The sequence below is a fragment of the Pseudopodoces humilis genome, chromosome 6 (assembly GCF_049639895.1).
Source record: "Pseudopodoces humilis isolate 2021_Gansu_Grassland_sample_001 chromosome 6, ASM4963989v1, whole genome shotgun sequence".
In the NCBI taxonomy this organism is placed as follows: Eukaryota; Metazoa; Chordata; class Aves; order Passeriformes; family Paridae; genus Pseudopodoces; species Pseudopodoces humilis.
In genome coordinates, this window is record NC_142205.1 from 9,176,844 (window position 1) to 9,199,494 (window position 22,651).

The 22,651-nt window shown below is 36.7% G+C and overlaps 1 protein-coding gene across 4 annotated transcripts in view; it reads left to right on the plus strand.

The window, feature by feature from the left end:
- The window catches only part of GRK4 (G protein-coupled receptor kinase 4), a 37,540-nt gene that overhangs the window by 219 nt on the left and 14,670 nt on the right, over nucleotides 1–22,651 (plus strand). For 2 of the 4 annotated variants that reach the window (XM_005517877.2, XM_088056622.1), the window contains exons 1-8: nucleotides 11–244; nucleotides 10,431–10,517; nucleotides 11,159–11,271; nucleotides 15,554–15,631; nucleotides 16,659–16,759; nucleotides 18,106–18,198; nucleotides 19,571–19,634; nucleotides 20,370–20,510. In XM_005517877.2, the coding sequence (XP_005517934.1) occupies nucleotides 193–244; nucleotides 10,431–10,517; nucleotides 11,159–11,271; nucleotides 15,554–15,631; nucleotides 16,659–16,759; nucleotides 18,106–18,198; nucleotides 19,571–19,634; nucleotides 20,370–20,510 (729 nt within the window). In that variant the 5' untranslated portion in view covers nucleotides 11–192. Of the gene's footprint in view, nucleotides 1–10; nucleotides 245–10,430; nucleotides 10,518–11,158; nucleotides 11,272–15,553; nucleotides 15,632–16,658; nucleotides 16,760–18,105; nucleotides 18,199–19,570; nucleotides 19,635–20,369; nucleotides 20,511–22,651 lie in introns of those variants that run through there. The other 2 variants (XM_088056623.1, XM_014262856.2) reach the window with 2 other exon arrangements.

Sequence of the window (22,651 nt, forward strand, 5' to 3'; positions counted from 1 at the left end):
CTCGGGGAGGGGGAGCGCGGTGCCGGGGCGAGCAGCGGGTGATGGGGAAGAGGCGAGCGCAGTGCTGAGGTCCTTGGGGCCGGATGAGCCGAGGCTTGACTCCGCGGCGGTGGCGGAGCTGGAGGAGGGGGCGAAGGAGGCTGTAGGGGCGGCCCCCGCTCCGGCTGCCCTGAGGGGAAAGAGCCCCCGACCATGGAAATCGAGAACATCGTGGCCAACACGGTGCTGCTGAAAGCCCGGGAGGGTGAGAGCCGCGGGGCGAGGCGAAGAGGGAGGCGAAGCGGGAGTTCGAGGCGGGGCGGGCTGAGGACGTATATCGGGGGAGGAAAAGGGTCTGAGGTGAGGGGGAAAGGGGCCCGCGAGGAGGGGGAGAGGAAGTGATGGAGGAGGAGAGGCTAGGAGGGAGGAGAGGCTGCCGGGCAGGGGTCCGGGCAGGGCGGGGACCCCTCGAGGTGGCGGAGGAGCCCTCCCAGAGCGGGCAGTGAGTCCCGGGCAGTGCCCTGAGGCACCTGCCCTGCTCCTCCCGCGGGGTCTGTTTGGAGTTATTGGCTTGTTGCTTTGCTCCTGAAAAAACACCCCTTTCTCCTTCCCCCTTGATTCTAATAGTGTTTTTACCGGATGTTTTAAAAAGGTCGTTAATATTTAGCTCTCAGTTTGTTTACAAATGTAAATGCATATAGATATAAACGATAAAGTGACATAAATCGTTTCTCGAAAAACCTTACACTCCATCTTGCTGAAATTCCTGCCTGTGAAAAACGTAGCTGTTGAATGCGACCTGTACTTTGCAGTCGAATGTTTTGTATTATCCTAATACAAAAGTATGCTATTTTGCATTAGATTAACACGTACAGTTTGACTGCCCAGAACACCTTGAGTTGAAGATTCCTCCCCCTAGCTAGCAAGCGTTTAGGGTACATAATTAGTTTTAGTATAGCACGTGGTTGCTGTTTAAAAAAACATCCTGAACTAAGATTGTCCTACTGCTTTTTCGTGTATATAACTGTCCATTAAACGGCCACTTGAAAGTCTCCCTGGATTACCAGTGTACTTTGTGCAGAGTATATTTTTCAACCATGAAATGTGCATATTCTTTTTGGATTGGATCCTGCTTGTCTTAATTGTGTTGAGAAGCCCCATTAGTTAAGCTGGAGCTGTTTAAAGTGAGTAAGAACAGTAGAATCTGCCTCTGTATGTTTTGCAAGTTCCTCCAACTCTAAATGGGTTTGGCACTTGCGCCATATGTGTATCCAGTTAAATTTGCCTTAAGCAGCAAGAGAGGAAAATCAGCTTTTTGACTTTGAAGTGGGGTTTAAAAAACAGAACAGTGATCGCAATTTTGGGCCATTTTCCAACCTTAGCTGAAGAGACCACCTCAAACTAGAGGACGTGTTTTGGCTGGTTTCACTGACAGTAACATGTCTGTGGTGGTGCTGCCTGAATTTGGAATTTGCATTGAAGTGATCTGAGAAATGAAGGGAAAGTGGAATCTGGCTCAAAACTTCACTGTGCCCAAACCCTCACCACAAAGAGCGGAGTGGTAATCTGCAGAGGCTTTTAAGTGGCTGCTTAATATCAGGCTGCCTCTTTAGTTAAGGTTTCACTATGTTTAAAATCAATTATAGTGGTAGAACTAACCAAACAAGATATTTTAATGAACTAGATGAAAGTCTGAGAGCAGCTGATGTGAAGATCAGTTCTACCTGACATGAAACTTAAAAAAGTAATGGTAATAATCTGTTACTCTCTTTATACCTTCAATTGGCCTGGGCTCTGTTGTGTAAATGTGTGCAAAAACTGTGAATTCTGGCTTTGAAACTCTAGAACTCCATTGATAATTGGTAGAAGGTCTTTTACCTTTTCAGGTATCAATCCCTGTGCATGGGGTACTTTTTATGTCACATTTTTCAAAACACTCATTGATATGAAATTATTTTCTCTGCATTACATGCTCTGGCTGGTCTGGGAATGTCTGGTTTACTCCACCTGTCAAGACCATTCTATAAAATCCCTGTCCCAGCTCTATTCTTACGTGCCTGATAGACTGCAAGGCAATGGAATTTGCAAAGTTAGTGTGTGAGGTAGATGTTTTAATATATTCCTTGCTAAAAGGGCCCAACAACTGGGACAGAAGAGCAGACTTTCAAGTTACTTTCCTTCCCACATTTATATTATGACACTCTATAGTGTATGGAGAAGTGGGATAGCATCAAAAAGTGCAGAATTATTTCTTGTGGAAGAAAGTAAAATCCAAAGCTAATATACAATAGCAGCTTTACTTATTTTCATGTATAGGCCATGTCCGTAATCCTCCTCAGTGTGGGTGAGAGGTGTTCACCTGGATAAACCTATCAGTTGTACAGGCAAATAAAATAACAATGTAAACTACTCTGCTCTTATTCTTTGTGGTGCATGTCAAAACAAATCAATGAGGCTTAATTGTGGCTTGCATGGGTCAGTCAAACTTGAGATTCTTTTCTGATGAAAATGAGAGTAGTAAATAGTTGTACCCTTGAATGCATCTTACAAAGTCTTTTAACCCCAGAGATATGTAATTTTCATTTTGTAAATATAGAAACAATAAAATATGTGTACCTGTCCACTTCTGGTGAAATAGTATGGCAGGTGCCTAATGGGAATTCAGAAATTCCCAATAAATAACACCAAATTGTACCTGAGCACGTAAACTAGATTTAACAATCAAAATCATGATCCCAGACTTGTACACATAATTTTCCTCTGAATTTTAGGTACTCTAATAGTTCTGGATATGAATGTTGTTAGGATGTGAATATCATTTTGGGTTTTACGTTTGTAGGTGTGCAGTATCAGCACACCTTGAACAGCAAGGTTCATGTCTACCATTTAAATCTGATCTGATACATAGAAAGTAAGTTTGATCTATGTTATTAGAGAGCAAGGAACTCAGATAAAATTAATCTTTTCTTGCTATTTTCTTCTCCCATACAATAAAAATAAAATGCTATTGCTGTCTGTAATTCCATTTTTCAGGTCATATGAAACCCCAGCTTCCACCTAGCCTCAAAACTTTAAATTTTGTCTCTAAGATGATATTTATAGTTTTCAATAAAACACCATTTTAATAGAAGCCTGTCTCTTTTTATTAAAGACTTGTAATGTCTTTGTAGCAACTGCAATACTTTAGGTTAAGAAGGGAAGCCATCAGGATTCCTTATATTTTTTTAAAAGCCACTTGGTAAATGATCAAATGCCAGTTCTTTTTATATGTGGGTATTAATGATAACATAATATATGATTCTTGAATGTACCTACAACTAGAAGATGATATGATGGCCCAAAGTATCCTTTGGTACTTCATGGAGTATAGATTTAGGAGTCAGGAGCTGTACTCAGAGTTTTTCTTTCCTTGTCCAGTTTTTCAGTTGACTTCTTGTGCTGAAAGGTGACCTGTCCTTGGAGGAATTTGCCTTCAGATGAAAAGTGCAGTTCAACTGCAGTGCAAGGTGTTTTGGGATTCCCTGTCCCAGTTCCCTGGGTTAAGTGGCCCTTTGTGTCAATCCTGCTCTTTCCTCTTGTGTGTACATTATGTTTTGAGAGAAACTTGTACATGGGAAAGAAAAAGGGAAAACTTCCTCTTATGGTGAACCCAATGGTGAAACAAGCACAGGTGACTCAGTAGAAAAACAAGTGATTATAAAGCAAATTCAAAGTTGATCTTACGAGTGCTGAAGTGCAGGAACTGAGATAAACCAGGTAAGTGATAGTGATGTATGAAATGAGATTGTAAGCTCTTACACCAGCTAGTCCATGTTCTCCTTACTCATATTTGTGTGAAAGAGTAGTGTACAACAATATGTTTTCTAGTTGTGTATAAGAGCAGGGAAATTAATACATTCATTTTTTCCCAGCAGAAAAATATTTGAAATTTGTTTCACTTGAATGACATTGAAGAATTTGTCCCATAAATGGAGAGAAATAATAAATATGAACAAAGTTATTTGTTCATATTTCATATGAACAAAACCAAAAAAAGTCTCCCCTCCCCAATTTTTATTTTATATTCACTTTTCTCTGTATATCTTCTGTTTTTATTTCAGTCACTCTCAGTAAATCCTTTGAGTATATGTAAACCCCAAATTCATTTCAGCATCCCACACGTAGTCTGTGATGTTGGGAAGGAAAGAAATGAATCCATGTATGTTTTAAAGTGCTTAGGAATCTTTCTTTTTTCATTGCCTAAAGTAATAGTCTCAAAAAAATACACCCAAAGGGTAGATGCATTGTTCCTTTGAAGTCAGTGACAGTTTACTCCAGGTGAGGATCTATGCCAAGAGTACATTTTAAACATACCTGGTCCATTTGCATCCATTTAAAAATTTATTTATCCTGCTATGGCAGGAGTAGTTTGGGAAACAGAGTTGGCTCTGCTGTTAGGCATAGAATATCCTCTGTTTCATGATTGATTTTGGCTAAATGAAGGTCATGCCTCAAATAAATAATCCCCCAGCTCTTGGTTGTATGGTTCTAGCCTGTGGTTGCAAGAATGGGTGAGGTAGTTTCCAGCTGGATCCATGAACCAATCTAGGCTATGTGGGTTTTTGAGGTGGTTTTTATCCTTATGTTGCTCGATGTTTGGGGTTTGGGGTTTTCTTCCCAAAATTAGTTTTCAGATGGATCAGTAGGGTTTGGGGTTTTCTTCCCAAAATTAGTTTTCAGATGGATCAGTAGGCTCCTGCAGATTTGATAATTGCTAGGTGCAGTCCAAAGATGGATTTAGAAGGAAGGAACCTTTCAGCAGAATGTGATCACAGTTTGGCTTAAGTGAATCCTTTAAGATACTTGTTCCAGGATAATTGCCTTAATGATGTATTCTTCACAGAAAATAAGCAGTCCACTCAAATAGTGAGTTTTATCTGTCTGGGCTTGAAAGCAATTGGAATAATTCTGCAAGCAAAACAAATCCTACTTTTGCTTGCAGTATAAGGTAATATTCCAGTATAGTGTTGATGATACAAGGAAGGTATCCTATTTTGTGTGTGTTTGTAACTAGGAATGTAATTCTGTGGAGATTGCTCGGATCACTGTAGTTTGGCTATTGAACCGAACTAAATTCTTTAATTATTTTGAGGGTAGGACATGTGGGACAGCAAGGCAGACTCATAGCCAGAATGTCCACCACCAGCAAATATGAAATTTAACAGTAGAGTGCTGAGAGTTTTTGTAGTTGCTTTCAATTGATGTCAGTTCTTCCCTCATTTGCCTCCTATGTTCTGTTGCACTCTTATTGCATTGTGCTTTAAATTGCTGTAAACTCATTGTGGCAGGAAACATGTCTTCCTGTGTTTGTACAGAATTATGCACAATGCCTGCCTTTTTGTCCTTTATTTAATGAACTGTAAGGAGAATGCATGTGGGTAAGTTGGAATCTTAAATAATTACATTTACTAAATAAACACAACACTAGAGGTCTAGTAATTGATACATGCTGCTGCTTTGCTTATTTTAAATGTGGCAATTACAAATTTCACAATCAGCTTAAATCAATTTTACTTCTTTAATATCTGTTGCATTCTTAGTGTACTATCATTCTAAAAAGTGTACTGTCGTGCTTGTTTGTTGACTGTAAAATTGCAGCGTTCTTAGTGGTTTTTTTCCCCTTGTAAACCCTGTTCATTGGCTGGTTATAGATGTCTCAAAATGTATACAGAGGTGTTACAATGTTTGCAAAAACAGATAAATCAATTTTAGTTCAGATCAGTTACATTTAGTTGAGTTGATACAAGCTTTCCATTCCACACTTAATTGGTGAAGTGCAGAGGCTGGGCACAGTGTGTGCACTGGCATTCCTACATGTGCACATGATCACCGGGGCTGGATAGAGAGCCCATGTGAAGAACCAGTTGTTCGAGTGGTTATAGCTGTGGGAACAATAAATGATTGTGCACATAAACAAACGAATGTTCACGTAGAGAGCTGGGCTTTTAACTGCTGCAGTGTTACTGCTTTGACAGTCAGATGAGCAAGAGCACTTGAGTATTACCTTGCTGAAGTCCAACTCCATGTACTTGAATCCAGGAGTGTGGGGACTATTATCTTATAAATGCAGTAACAATCTGTAATCTATAGATATCTTTTGTTTATTTATTGTACTACTTGCATTTTTGCTTCTGTTTGCATTCAGAAGTACCTTGGCCTTTGTAATGCTGGTGAGTTAGGTGCTAACCTTGTGCCAAAACCTGAATTTTCAGCCAGGTGATTCTCATGAGTTTACTAAGAACAGTTTGTATTTATCGTATCTCTGGGGAAAAAGCCCAAAACCTTTCTCCATAGAAAAGTGTTGCCACTCTGTTTAATGTAGTTGTTAAGCTGCGCCCAGGGTTGAGTTGATACAAGCTTGTATTTTGTCAAAATACAACTTGATACAAAAAATACATCTGACCTGCAGAATGGATTAGCTTGTTGTGAACCCCCACAGCAGTACCTTATGAGCTGTCCCCAGACCTGGAAGCATGACAGCCTTCCCTGAGTGATGGTATGAGCTTGTCTTCTAGTCTGAACTTGGTGCTATTCCAGTGTTATGGTCTGATCTGAGGAGATGTAGTATTAATTGCACACTGTTTTGTGTCTTGAAGGTGGATCTTGCCCAACAGGGGCATAAAATGGAAATTTGTTACTCAATGGGCAGTGTTTATAGATGTATGTATAGCATAAGACCATGGTTAAACAGGAATGTTTTGATTTTTTTTTAGTGGAAGGTTTTAATCCTTTTTGTGAGTAGTATGAAGGAAAATGTGTCTGGAACTAGAAGATTTTGAATTCATGTGAGTATTAAATCTATTAGGAAACTTGCCTGCAATTGCCTCTTCTGTGGGAAATATTTTAAAACAGTGTATGTACTCAGCTTAATTTCATGTGTCTAAGTGTAGATGATGTAGAGCTCCTACATCAGTTGTTTTGCATTTTTCCTTGAACCAAATGATTTGATTTGTACACTAAAGGCATGTTGTAGGTTGCCATCTTGTTGCAGTCTTAGGCTTTCAAAGCTTATCTGGGTGTGGTCTAGTATGAATTTCTCAGCTGGTATCTGACAATCTGGTTTGTGGAATCAGTTTTGCAAGAATGAAGTTGTAGCAATCGTGCATACCAATGCTACAGAGCTGTGCGCTGCTCAGCTTCCGAGTGCTTCTTAGCCTCAGATACACAGTGCTTGCCCCGCACAGACAGGAAAGCTGAGGCACAGAGGTCCCCAAAAAACTCCATGCCAGAATCTCAGTGTCAGTGTAGTAGCCAGTAAAGTAGGATTCTGCATGACAGAATCCAAATTCTTCTACCTCAAGGAAAACGGACTTAATAATGTTTAGTGAGCATTGTGCTCACTGAAATGAGAGTCAGTCTCCAGATCAAATCTGCAAGGAAGATCTCTGTGGCTCTGAGAACTGCATCTGAGGACTTAAAACATATTCTTATTTCTTGACATAGTTTGCAGCCACAGCAATTTCATATTTTGCAATTAGTTGTGGTTTTACTGATGAATAAGCCAATTGCATTGCCTTACATAAATTTTTCAAATATTTCTTTGAAGATTAAAAAAGAGTTGAAATAAAACATCTAAATGTTTTGCCTATACCATATGCTAGTGCAGTGATCTAACTGAATTTAGTATGTATCTTTTTAAGATGCAAAAATAGGAAAAGAGTTAAATGTTGAAATTGTAACTCTAAGAAGTAATTGGTGGGGTAGGAAAAGGTAAGGTTCTTGTGTACCTGAAAATGTAATTGAAGTTTCTCCTCACTGTAATGGTGTATTGCTGCATCCACCCTTCTCTTCGTGCAAGATGCGTTGCTTCAAGCTGGACATTGCTCTTGGTCCTGATTCCATCTGAAGGAGGCAAAAGCAGTAACTCATCTGAGCCACAGAGGTCAACCAGAAAGCACCTTAACCTAATGGCTTCTGGCTCTTCTGTTGGTAGAAGAGTTTTATCTGAAGTGTTTTAGAATGAGATTCAGAATAGAAGCTCTGAAATCAATATTAAGACACTTTCAAACCACAATTGTTATAATTTGATTTGATACTTCTTTTAAACTGCCTCAGAAATGGAAAAGGATTTTGCAATTAAGGAATAACATGACAAACAAATTGGCCTCCTGCCATAACTTTTACCAGAAATGGCTCTTTACATTACTGGGACCTACAGACTTTTACAGTGCATTTGCTGTAAATACAAGAACATTCAGTTCAGAGAAAAGTGAGAGCACGCTGATTTAGTGGATACTGCTAAACCACTGATTCTTGTGTATTATTAATAACTTATATGTAGCCTTTATTGACTTCTGTAGGATGGTGAATTCAGTTGCATTCTAGCATGTGTTCTCTTTTTGTAAAATGAAGTTCATAATGGTCACATCGTAAGTTACTGGCCAAATATTGGGCAAAATACATCACTTTTTGTGTTGGACTTGAAGTAAAATGCATTAGTGATCCTCTCCTTTTTTTTGGATGGGGATGGGATGGGTTTTTCCTCTGACAGTGCTTCAGAACATGGTATTCTTGATATATATCACAGTTCATTTTATATTTTCCAAACAGCATTGTGATATGAATTTGAGGTCAGTTTATCATTCTTGATCAGTACTGATTGCATAGTGTCATGCACAGTTGAGTCTTTCTGGGCAGTTTCTAATAGAAGAAATTTAAATTCTGTGGACCTTGCAGCTTAGTGTATGTTTCAGTTACATGGCTAAACCTGACACTTCTGTTATTTTTCATGATCACATAATCTATACCCAAGCCTTGTTATTCAGTATATATGTGCAGGCTATCAATGTAAATATTCCTTGATTTTCTTTGTGTTCAGTTCTCTTAGAAGGGCTCTATGCTTTGTGAAATTTGATTTTCTTTAAGCATATATTCAACTTCTTTTAAAGATCAAAAATATTTTGCTAACATAGAAACAGGTTGTTTTAATGATGCTGGTATTTACAGCCTCTAATACTAAATACTCTAAATACTAATTTATTAGTTTTGGTACTGCTTGAAATATGGCATGGGAAGTAGGTTCCATATTTTGTGTTCTGAAACTTTATGGAAGGCAAAAGATCTGCAAAGTGATTATTGGAAAATGAAGTGCAGAAGAAGTTTGGGTTTATTTAGAGAGTAGGTGTCGGTTCAAAGAATGTCCACAAGCCAACATTTATAGGTGTTTTATTCCTTATTGTTTTATCTTTCTAGGGATATTAGAGTTGAGCATGTTTTGTTGCAGCAGCACAGTACAAAGTCAATATTCCTGTTAGCAAGGATCATGTAAATTTGGTATGAGCTAAGGTACACTAAGCTGGGGCTGGTCTAACTCTGTTGGTGGAATGGCTCAAGAAGCTGTATGTTAAAGAGGGTCTTTAAAAAAATAGGTATTTTGTTATTCTGAAGATGTTAGTTCCTTTCACCCTAATGATTTAATTCTGAAAGGGTTTGGTACCCTTTGCTGCTTAGTTTCTATTCACATTACATTGGGTAACTCCCTTCCTTTTTCTCCCATTGTGGTTAGCAGTACGTACTGCTTTGGTACGGTGAGAAAGCTTCTGTGCAGATTTGCTGCTGCTCTGTCATGTGGAAATGCATCTGATCATATCACTTAGTAAAATCTTTTAAAATATTTTGGATCTGAAAATGTGTGTATATGTTCCTGTCTATCTCTGCTTTTTTGGAAAATATGCATATCTTCTGTAAATGAAATTGGCCAAGGTAATGTGCTGAAAGTCCAATGTAACATAGAAAATGTAGCACAGATATGTTTTTTTAGAAACAGAGAAAAATACTGTGGTAGTTTTTTTTAATCAATGCTAATTCAATAGTGCTGTGAAATCTGAAGCGTTGAAAATATCTAAATTTTACAACAGCTAAGTTCTTCCTGGTATCCTTGTGTGGTCTAGAGTAAACAGTGTGTATTAGAGCTATGCCCTCTCATTTATTAGTGGGGTCTACTGTTATTACTATTACTGCCCTTAAAGAGAGAATATTTATGTACAATTTTATTATCCAAAAATGTATTTAAGAACTTTGTTCTTGGTATTTTGTTACTCAACTTTATTTTCTTCCATTCTTTACCACGGTTGAGAGATAATTCTCAAAAATTTTTTTTTGTTTCATCTTTGATGTTCCAGTTTTGTTTGTGATTTTCAAAATACCTAGATATTTGTCTTTTCCCTGCAGAGACAGTCTACATACACAGCCAAAATGTGAAATATTTGTCTTGGAAAAGACTTTACATGAAGCATGAAAAAAATGCATAAAAGTTCTTCTGTATCACATTTGTTATTGGTTTGGATATCATTGTAGATGGATTTCTTTCTAGGCATGAAAAGTAGTCTGACACATCTGTGTAGAACTGACCTAGGTTTATGCTGTTAATGTTACGTTCAATTTTTCTCAATTTTATTCATATTTTCTTATAGGCAAACGGAGTGGGCGTAGTAAAAAATGGAAAGAGATGCTGAAGTTGCCCCCTGTCAGTCACTGTGAGGGTATTCGGTGCTCCATTGGTGAGTGTCCTGTAAATCCTCTCCTTTGAATGAGAAGGGTAACAGTTTGGTGCTGTTAATGGAAAGGACTCTGTCTTGCTTCTAAATGCTAAATAACAAAAAATTAAAACTATTGCACTTCTAATATGATGGAGAACTTAGGAGAAAATAAAATTTATTAGAGGATTAAACAATGTATCACAGCTCCTTGTTTGTTAAAGGAAACTGTTCCTAAAGAATAGATTTACAAAACTTTGAATTAGAAAAAGGACTCTCATTTTAAATTGATGCTAATATATTTTACCTTTTTCCTTAGTGTCTTCTAATAGATCTTTTAACCTTTTGTATTCGTTCTTTCCAAACAATCTTGTTTGCTTTGGTATTACTGTTTCACAGTGTGGTTGCTTTCTGCACCCTAACCTAAATTAACCTTAAACACATAATTCAGTGTGTTTTTAGTAAATGGGATAGTCAATAGAACACAAATGTGACTGAAGAGTGTTTCACTATTCTTTGGCATCATTGCATATTTATGGTATCTTTGATAAATATGTTAATGTAAAATCTTCATGTTTTAGTGATGTTTTTCTGACCTCAGATGGGAGTAATGATTATCCTACTATAAAAATAAATACAGATATTTATATATTATTTTTTCCCAGAAAGAGACTATAACCAGCTTTGTGATAAACAGCCCATAGGAAGACTTCTCTTCAGACAGTTCTGTGATTCCAGACCAGATTTGAAAAGATGCATTGAATTTCTGGATGCAGTGGTAAGCAGTGAGAAATGGATTATGGCTATAGTAGGCAGTTGCTTATATATTCTTGTATATAAATATTTTATTTTTGTGTTGGTTTTGCTGGGATGGAGTTAATTTTCTTCATTGTAGCTCATTTTGTGCTGTATTTTGGATTTTAGACCAAGATAATGTTGATAACAAGGATGTTTAAGTTCTTGCTGAATAGTGATTACACAGTGTCAAAGTCTTTGTGCTCCTCATGATGCCCTAAAAGTGAGGAGGCTGATGGTGTGCAAGAAGTTCAGAGCAGACACAGCCAGGACAGCTAACCCAAGGGATATCCCATACCATATGGTGCTGTGCTCAGTAATAAAAGCTGGGGGAAAGAAAGAGGAAGGGGGAAAGTTATAATTTGCCAGCTAGGTGTTATCCATGAGAATGAAGCCCTGCTTTCCTGGAAATGGCCAAATATCTCCCTACCAATGGGAAGAAATTAATTAATTTCTTACTTTGCTTTGCTTGTAACTGCAGCTTCATCAAACTGTCTTTATTTCAAATGGTAAGATTTCTCACTTCTGACCTTCTGGTTTTTAGTGGGGGGAAGTAAGTGCCTGTGTGGGGCTTAGCTGCCTGCTGTGGTTAAGACAAAACCATTTTATTAATTATCTCTATACACGTCTGTTTCCTAATGCTGTGTACTTGAAAATGCAGTGTGGTCTAGTCTTTGCTGACTGTAAAGCTGTAACTTCTGATGGATGTCAAAAAACTGTCTCTGCTACTTAAAAGAAAATGTTTAGTGTTTATTATAAAGTCTCTGCCATCTTGGTATAGTCAGAGCTACAGAAATGGTCGTGATGGGAGAGAGTGAAGCAATTTTAGGAAGACATGCTGCTTGGTATGAGCCTGAAAAGATGTCTGTATTATGAATATTACTTGCTATACTCAGGCTTCAAAATGTTATAAACATATACTTTAAAATGTTGCAACTTGCATGAAAGCCTTAGGCTACACAGCATGTGCTAATTAAAAACCATACAATGGAGATGGAAATTTAGAGAACCATCTATGGAAGGAGAAAAACCAATTTTTTTGAGACCAAGGGAAAAAGGTCTTGGTATATTTACATCTTGATATCTAATGCCGAAGAACAAGGGAAGGAAGGAAGTGTGCCCACAGCTACATTTTGCGAAAAATCTTCGGTCCAAAACCCTCTTGTGGAGGGGGAGAGTAATGAGAAGATTAGGCAGGCATCCCTTAAGAGGAGAGAATAACGGCTCAGAGCTTTTGATTCTTTGTCCCTCACAGTTAATCCAAGAACAATATGATACAATCTACAATTGAGATTGCTGCTGAAAGAACAGGTTTTCTCATTCCAGCCATTTTTGTTCTTACACACAGAGAACAAATGACCAAAGGAGACAGAAGCAGGGTAGTGCTGCTGCTTGCATGCATCCTGAAGTACGATATTGGATTGCAAGATTGCTCTGGAAGAGGCAGGGTGTAAGGAATGTACATGGGATTATTGCTGTGCCTCCCATTTCACTGTAACTTCCTTTCTCTGTGGGAGTAAAAACTGAGACACTAGATCAGCTAAAAAGGAATTTGAGTGTCAAATAAATGGAATTATTTATATTTGTCAATGAATCTGTGTGCAATTTGGCTTACTCCCTAGGTATGCTTCACTTTTTTAACTCCCAGGAGCTGTTTGAGCACCAAATTCCAGAGACTAGATTGACAGTTGGAGACTGAACAGATTGAATGGAAATCCAGAACAGTGAAGCTTTCTTGCTGAAGTGAATATAAACCAGAGCCCTTAATGAGTGCCATGCACTGACAACTGTGGATGTACCCTTAATGGTTACAACTTCTGTACACATTTTAGTCCTCGTATCTTAGATAAGGAGTAGCAGAATCTTTGGCAGCACAAAAGAGAATGAATCTTAGGCGTGACTGTAAAGCAGGTGCATCCTTGCTCTACAGATGTCATTTTCGGGTAAAACTGTCTCTAAGAAGTAACTGTTTTTCACTAACTGAAAAATTTGAATTGTTTTGAAATATGCAACCTATAATGTTGTGTGGATTGCAACACTTCTGTGAATTAACAAAGAGTGGCATAGCTGAGATAATCTGATGTAAGGAATGATTTCACAATTTACTTTTATTTATTTGTTGTTTAACTTCCATTTAAAAAATCAGGGTGAAGAATTATTCTTGGGAATCACTGAAACAAGATAACCTTTATTTAGTGACTCTCAGAATCTGAAATTAGCATCCTGTCTTGATCAAGGGTGTGAGATAAAATACCTACCATCTCTTACAGGTGGTTCCTGAGTTAGCCTGATTCCCTTTTGTGGACTGGACTTCAACACTGGACTTCAGCAAGCTTGTTCTTTTTGGGGGTTGAGGGGTTTTTTTGTTGATATTCTTTGTAAGGCAATACAGGAAGCAAAAGCTGAAGCTGTTTAGCTTTTGTTAAAGAAATTTTAGACTTAGTCTTCTGGAAAAAAAATTTCCCAAAATGAAATGCCATAGCCTTAAAAACCTTGCATCCTTGTTAATAGAGTTTTCTGACTCTTTTACATGAAGCAATGTGATTTCTACAGTGTGATTATTTCAGGAGTCCAAAATCAAGGTAGTACCAATACTACTGAGCCTGGTAAGCTCCAGTTCTTGGGAAGGTGTGACCTAAAAGTCTGGAGTCAGCTTGGCTTTACAGGAGGAAGAGTTGTGAAATAATTGAATGTAAGTGACAGAAGTTAAAGTAAAGAATTAGAGTTATCCAATCTAGTGACTCATTTCACTAGCTACGGACAGGGTTACTCACATATGAAAAGGAATGGGTAACAGCTCAAACTTCCCTGTAAGTTACAGAATTATTTGGAAAGGCCATTTCTCAAGCTTCCTTTTAAATTACACTATCCATGTAAAATAGCATGCCTAACTATTTGTATTAAATTAGTGTCAGAGGTGCTAAATACACTGCTGAACTTTGGGTTGATAAACATTTTTGACTTGTTCAAGTTGATTTTCAGTTGCAGAAGAATTCCTGACCATTAGACTTTTTGTTGTGGAATTGAACAGCAGAAATAATGTTTTGCATTTGGACTGATAGATTTGAGTAGCGTGCTGTAGTGGGTGATACCATAATGTCTCAGTAGAAAAAGATGTTGATAATTTAGTAGTGAGTCAGTGAGGATTAGTTGTCATTAATGGCAGAACTGGAAATCAGGGATTCTGTTATTTCCAGTATTGTGTGTGTGTGTTTGACTCTTGAACTGTCATTTTTCAGTGTTCTAGTTTTCCTTATAAAGGTAAATAACTTCTGATTAGATCAATTACTTGTCATTTCCAATGAGGTTTCTAAAGATTGTTGTCCCAATATGCCCAGCTGTTCTTTTCTTTGATACAATCCTCCAATCTGGAAGTCTGCCATATATCTTTTGTTCCTAGGTGCATGCATTTACATACTGAAATATGAAATAAGCTCCAATTGAGTTGGCCTAGCTAACAAACCTAATATGTGTTGCTGTTAGAGATGCTTTGTTCTAATTCGTCTTTCTCCAGACTTTGTGTTGTCTTTAAATGTTGTAACTTCTGATGTCTGCTTCTAAATTATTCCATAAAATTATTAATAGTAAGTAGTTCTTGGAGTTTTTCAGTAGTAGTATCTGTGTGGTGATTTGTTGGTTGTGGGTTTCTCCATAAGTAGCTACTTCTGGAGCTCTGTTCAGCTGCCAGTTGTTTATCTGCAAAATGCACTGTGTAGCACAATTCTCTTTTTCTACATCCCACTACCAGATGTTACTAAGTCAAAAACTTTCAAAATTTGTATTTACTCAGTTTTATTTTTTCAAAGAATGATGTAGGGTTTGGTTTAGATCTCATTTTTAAGCTTGTAGAAAGTAGTTTTATCCCAGTTTTACCCAAAATTGTAGCAAAGAATAATACATGAAGGGAAGAAAGTACAGTGAAGAAAAAGCTGATTATTGTACTCTCAATTATTTTCCATCTGGGTCATTCTGTCCTACAATACTACATAAATACTATTTTATTGTAATTGATCTAGTTTAACCTCTACGATGCAATTTCTGTAATTGCACTTAGACTAATTGTTAGGTTTCGTACATTTTCTAAAGATTAAATTCCATAAGCGTTGTTTTTTTCCTTAGGACTGTTCTTCATACATGTTTCACTATATAGCCTTCTGTTTCTTTTATATTAGGAGTATTGTGTTATTCATGATAAAATTTACCTATCATTATGTAAAAGATGCCATGTGGCTCAGAACATAATATTTTCAATTCCATTCCCCTAGGCAGAATATGAGGTATCTTCAGATGAAAAGCGCATAGACTGTGGCCTCAAAGTTTTAGAGACATACTTCACTAATGGGGTAAATATACTGCGAAAGATTTTCTCGAGTGCTTTGTAAGTGTCAGATAATTAGAGAGATCTCAGTGGTTGCATTGGTTTTAGTAAATAGACTTTCAAACTTCATTGATCCCAATTTTGTCTTTCTGAGAGGTGTGCTGCCTTCTAAAATTCTGCTCAATCAACTTGAAATCAAAAAACTGGACTGATCTCTGCTTTTATAACTACTATCATTACAATTTATTCTCCATTTGACTCCTAAAGAAAACTTAAAAGCAAATTAACTAAGGGTGTTGTAGTCTGAAGTCTTTTAGACTTCTGTGTGGCTTTGGTTAGTTTGCTGTAAATTTTCAGAATTGCTGCAGGTTTTCACAAAGTTTCACAAAGAAATGCTGTTTTCTTCTGAAGCATTCTGTTACTTTCAGTTTTCCATGGTAATCATTAATAGCTGATTTTTTTCATTTATCAAAGAGGTTTTTTTTGGTATCCAGTGGAAGCTTTTCTGTGGGTGCATAATTAGATCTTTGCTTTTTATTAATAGATGCTCCTTTTGCTTCTCTTGCTTTGTACATGGTATACAAAAGGTCTTGAAAATGCCTTAAAAGAAGATAGAATCTAAATTTGCCACATCTTTTTGAGAATTTCTTTGGGACTACCATAAGTCACATGCATTTTTCAAAAGACCCCAGATTTCTTTGGTCTGGTTTGAAATATTTTCTCAGCTTGTGTTTGTGTTTCTTTCTCCTTTCCATCCTGCCAAGCCAAAGAGGTTACTTGCTTTTTTTTGGAAAAAAAAAAGAAGTTTGACTCATTGCCAAGTTTGTTCCCCCAGATACTGAAATAGTAAATAACTGAAATAACTTTCAATTAATTGTTCTGTAATGGGAAATAAATAAAAAATTTGCTCAAATACTTCCTTGATATTCTCTTTAGTCAAACTTCTTTTCCTTTTCCTGTATTAAAAATTTTAATTTATCTTTGAATACAAAACTTTTAGTTTTTCTGTTGACTTAACTGTTTTCATTGTTGCTATCCTTTCTTTTTTTAAGTCTGCAGCACACTTGCCAGAAATACCTCAGGAAACAGTAAATGAATGTAAAGCAAGACTAGAAAAGAACCCTTCTAAGGATCTTTTCATGGACTGTACTAGGTGAGTTAAAAATGCCTAATGCTAAATTTGAGAATTACAAGAGAAATTTGTGTGTTTCTAAGGAAAGTGAAAGATGAAGTTGTTGTATCCAGAAATACTGAGTTCCTGAAATGAGTAAAGAAAGAAACTTGGAACAGATTTATTAAAGGACTAAATTTCCTTCAGATGTGATTGAGATGTTTGACTTTTGCAGAGCTTTTTCTTTAATGCTGCTTTTACATAAAATCACACTGTTGTCTGCCACCACGAATTCTGTAAGATAAATGGTTTATCTCTTTATTGTATTCTTACTTTTTGAGTGACTCTCTTCCATGATGAACGTACTCAGAAAAGTATAAAGTTATGAGTTGAATCTTGAAAGGTTTATGAACAATGTTAGACATTTAAGGTTCTTGAAAACAAGTTTAACCGAGGCCAACACTTATGTGGAATTAAGATGGCTGATTGGAGGATTACTTGTGATAGTTAACACAAAACAATACAACTTGGTTTTGTTCTGCAGTCATGAAGTGGTATTTCACACAGTAGTAGCAGGGGAGGCTTTTCTTGGAGGGATGGTATGTATTTATGAGTGTTACATGTTTTTCTAAAGCCTTTATGTTTCTAATATTTCTGGTTCTTCAAGGCATGCTTGATCACGTCTGAGGGATGACTACAGGTTTTGTCACTGCTTGGGTCATCTCCCTGGCAACAGAAATAGCATGCTTTGTAACAAGCTGAGATTATAAAATGGAAAGGGCTGTGTGAGAACACCTCATAAAACATGTCTCAGATGGACTGTCTCATGTAGGTCATTCCCTTTCCTCTGTCTAATAAATACCTGACTACAGTTTGAATGACTTATTTCCCTCCCCACCTCCATCTTGGTGTGTTACTTTAAGGGAATGATAAGGTACTTGGTGTTCATGGTTTGGGTATGGCATTTTGCACTTCAATTTCAAATCCTAAAATAAAATTTTATTTACCAGTGTCCAAAGAATATGTTAAAACTTGTAGATACTTTCAAAAGTCATATATGCATACATGCATAAAATAGCTGCTGAGAAGCTGGTGTTTAAGAGGGTTTGAAGACATTAAAAATGCAACGGTGGAAGTGTCTAGTTCCTATAAGTAGCAGTAGTTTGGCCTTCACGAGGGTTTTGATAGGAACATTTTTCTATAACAGGCACTCACTTTTTGAGACATTTAGGTTAAAACCATTGTAGAACACACTGGTGATGTTTTTCTGCCTACAGCTTCATCAATATGTTTTAATATATGTCTGTAGATTGATAGCACCTCCTGCTTCAACAGGAGCCTTTTTCAGAATAAGATGGATTTTATTTTTCTGTTTATGTTCCTGCTAGAATTGTCCATGAATACCTAAGCAAAAGACCTTTTGAAGCTTACCAGGAGAGTGTGTATTTTTCCCGTTTCTTGCAGTGGAAATGGCTGGAAAAGTAAGTTTATTTATGCTTGCTTTATAATTTAGCTTTGCTTTGTGGAAAATTTTGATTTTTATGCTGGAAATGCTGTAGAGATGAATGCTAAATGAGACTGCCTGTCTTAAGAAATTATGTTCTGAAAGACAAGATGTGAAGGATGCTGTTGATGGACAGCAAGAGAACCAATACTCCAATGGAACTGTCTGTCTGTAGCCTTTAAGTGGTAAATCTTAACTCTTTATGTGGTATTGGGTAAATGCAAATTCAGAAATGTTTGGTTGTCAAGTGTGCAGTGGAATACCAGTCTTTCTTGGGAATACTATCATCCTTTAGTTTCAAACTTCGTCTAATTAGTGGTTAATAAACAGATTAATCTAGTTTTATAACCCACTGGGTGATTGGCTAACTGTTAGGTTTTTTTAGGGTGGTATAGATACAGATCTAGTAATTACAAGATAGCAAGATACATATATACATTTATATATATCTCAGAATCTAGTTTGGCCTTCCATATCAATACTAGATGAGTGTCCAGAGTCTTTCAGAAGGCTGAAATTGTTACAAATCGATTGAAATTCAGCCTCCTGGGTATTGTGATCATATATTCTAACATTAAGGTGCTTGAGCTCTGATTTTGTTGTAAATTCCAGTTATCCAGTGTCTATTTTACTGAATTGGTAGCAAAAGCCAGTAAGAAAACTAGGTATGTTAATCAAATTTTCTACTAAATGAACCTCCACTCTTGTCCTGAGAACAAAGCTGCAGTAACAATGAACGCTCGTTTAAAGCAAAACACAGAAAAACCCACTACCTTGTAATAGTCCTGCTCTGACACATTTAGGAGAGTTTTAGCATAGAGTGGTCAACAGCTCTACTGCTTCCAGTTATCTGTTCCTCCTTCTCTGCTGCAATACCTTAACAATTTGGTTCTTGAACTGCTCTTGCATATCACAGCTCTTTCTTTTGTGAAAAAACAAAGTGAAATCAGAAATGGTTTACCTTTTAAATGCCACATTGTAAGCATGATCCCATTGAAGTGCACTCTGCATGCCAGTGTGTCAGTTAAGGGAGGCAACAGGAGGTGGTAAATGGCCTGTGATGGGAACACACAGGCTCTAACTGTGGGCAGCAAAGGGCCGAGCTGACCAGCTTTTCTTCCTGCTATTGGCAGTGCCTGGTGACCACATGAGGGAGCCCACGTTTCTTAGCACAGCACCCCTTCATTAGAAATTCAGCTTATTATAGTACTTCTGCATGATGTTAAGGCAACGTTTGTTCAGAAATACGTCAGAACAGAAAGGAGAAAATGAAGACAGACCGCGGGGTGGGGAGGGATTACTAACATTTGTAATTCCTGTTGCAATAATTGTTTCTTTCTGTTAATCAGGCAGCCAGTAACCAAACACACGTTTAGGCATTACCGAGTACTAGGCAAAGGTGGATTTGGAGAGGTGAGTGCAAAAGTATATTTCTGCAAGGCAGTTTTTAAGGAATAAAAGAAAAAGAAGAGTCTGCTTAAACTCTTGTCTCTATCAATCTAGATTTGACACATCACCTGGCAAACTGTTGTTGATACAAATGGTTTTGATGTCTTAGTTTAAGCATTGTAGGTCATGCACAAAGCTGCAGAAAACTGGCTGATAACAGTTGCTTCTGCTTAGAAATTCCATTTGGAAATGAGCATTTAGTTGCAATTTTCTTATTATGTTGAATATTCATGAACCTAATTTAAAATCTACAGGTTTTATTAATTCTGTTTATAATTCATTGAACTGCTCCCCATGCTTATTTTAACCAGAGCCCTATATGGAAGGAGAAGGCATGCTACTAAATTACCATTATGGTTCTCCTGTTTGGTTGTGATGTGAATGTGTCCTTAACAGGTACTAAGACACTTAACAGTGTTACTGTAGTAACTTGTTTCACTAACACAGGATCCACAGTTCTACTAAACTCTTTAACCCCAAAAGAAATGTGTTTGCCTCTGTATAATCACTCTCTCTACTTTTGTTACAGTTTTTGTGAACCGTTAAAGTTGTTTCATGAGGGAAGGCTCTGTATTGATGCTTACAGACCGTAATTTTCTGAGACCATTAAAGAGTTTGAAAAGAAGTTAAACTTAGTCTTTAAAAAAAAATTTAAAAAAAACCTGAAGCATCTCTGACACACGATCCTTCTTTTTGTAGGTGTGTGCCTGTCAAGTACGGGCAACAGGAAAAATGTATGCTTGCAAAAAGCTGGAAAAAAAGAGAATAAAGAAGAGGAAAGGAGAATCAATGGCTCTAAATGAAAAAAGGATTCTAGAAAAAGTGAATAGTAGGTTTGTAGTAAGTATCTACTTCCAATCTATTTTCAGAAATTTATCTCATTTTGTTTACTTCATTTCAGTCTCTTTCAGGAGCTTGTAGGCATAAAACTCTTTTAAATTGATTTAGGGAGTGCATGACTGTAAAGAGAAATGATTGATACAATAACAAATATGTTTTATGTGTAATTGGGAATAGTTCTGTGCTCAGGGATTTTTTTTGGTCCACCTGCTTTATTTGTCACATCCAGAAATAAGGCTGTGTTTCAGCATGCTGATGCTACTGAATCTTTGTCTTCTGTTTAATAGTTGAGTTTTTATATCCTGAGGTATTTTCATAGCATTTGTTACTCTGTTGCTGATATATTTTAAGATAAAAATGACATTTGAATAGTGTATTGATTCAGGTTATATTGCTTTGCTGTGTACCAAAGCTTAAAGAGGTATCTTGAATGTAAAACAATTAACTTTTTATGGAACTTCCATGTAATGGAAATCTTAGTCTTAATACCTAAACCTGATGCTATTATGTAAATTATGGTCTGTTAGTAGCTCTAATTACTAAGCAGTGAAAGAAAAAAACGTTCAAAGATACACCAAGTAAAACTTACCCCAGGTAATGTTTACTTTTTAATTGAGATGTCATTTAAATGTTAATTTCAAGTACGTTTTGCTTTGGTTTGAAATCCATTTACTTATATTATACAATACTTATATGTATTGCTATTCGGAGGATTTTAAAGTACCTGTTTTAGAGGATAGTTGAAAATATTTATATTATTTATATTTTATTATTTATACGTATAAAAAATATGTATGTAGATATTTTCTGATATATTGTATGTATTAAAAAAACCTCACTGTAGAATACTTCCACCTACAAAAAAAATGAAAAACCTGCTGGCCAGATATATTAATATTTTAAACTACTGTAAATTATGGTTTTGTATAAATATGCTAATGTTATTTTTGCACAAGGATTCTGGGCTTAAACGGATTGAAACTGAATCCAGAGAGTACCTGAATTTATCCATAAATTACTAAAACAGTGAAACTTCTATTTCTGATTAACATTTTTTTCAGCATATGTAAACACTGCAAATCAAAAGCTGAAATTAAAATTGCTTTATAAAAATGAGCATGAGTTATTTTCCTCTTGCTATCCAATGGTGGTTTTTTATGCAACAGAGAAGATCTAGGTCTAGCATTTGCAGTAATACTGGTTTGGAAGTGGGTAGATAACTTGTCATGCCTCTGTCACAGGTTACACAGTGACAGCTGGACACATCAGGTTAAAACCACCAAATGGGAATCTACATCTTGAGTAGCTGATTTCTATGTTTATTTTTGTTTTATTTTCTAGTATTTATGCTTCTGAAGGAAGCGTTTGGATCTATTAATTGATTAAAGCAATTATTTACTTGTACTGCATTTAAAATACATATATTGAGTCAAAAAATTATTTTTTTACCTAGTTTGTTTACCTAATGTAAGCTAAGTATATGTTTGAATTCCATTGCTCTTAGTACAAGTTAGGTAATTTTGAAGATCCTAACCAGATGATCATCTGCGTAGCATAGCTTTTCTGTTGAAAATGAATTTGTTGCTTAAACAGTTAAATTTTGTAGTATATTCCATTTTGCTAAATGGGGAGGGCTTTTTTTTAATTCACAAGTCTACCTTAAAACTTTAAATGGACTTAGAATCTTTTACCTAAAACCTGAAAAAAAAAAAAGTGGTGCTTTGTCTTTGCCTATTAGCACCACATTTCAAGTACAGTGGGAAGAAAGACTCTGAGGAGTTGTACTGAGTCTTTACTGTTGGCAAGTTCTAAATCAGGGAAATATTCAGTTACTGGAGGGGGGTGGCGGGGAGGCAGGGGTAGGAATAGAAACTATACATTTGATTTAAAATAAATTGAGTTTCTCTAGGGCAGTTTTGAGTCTTGTAGTTCAGGAAGATGGTTTGGCAGTGCATAATTCCTGAGATACCAATAAAATAAGGAATATGCTCATGCTATCTAGACAAAGAGTAATACAGGTAACATGCAACTGAGGGGCATCATCAGTAAAGTTATGTTCTGGGTGGAGCTCTCAGGTATCTAAACAGATTTGCCACTAAGCTTTTGTGTTGCGTGTTTGGTTCGTGTACACAGGCAAATTA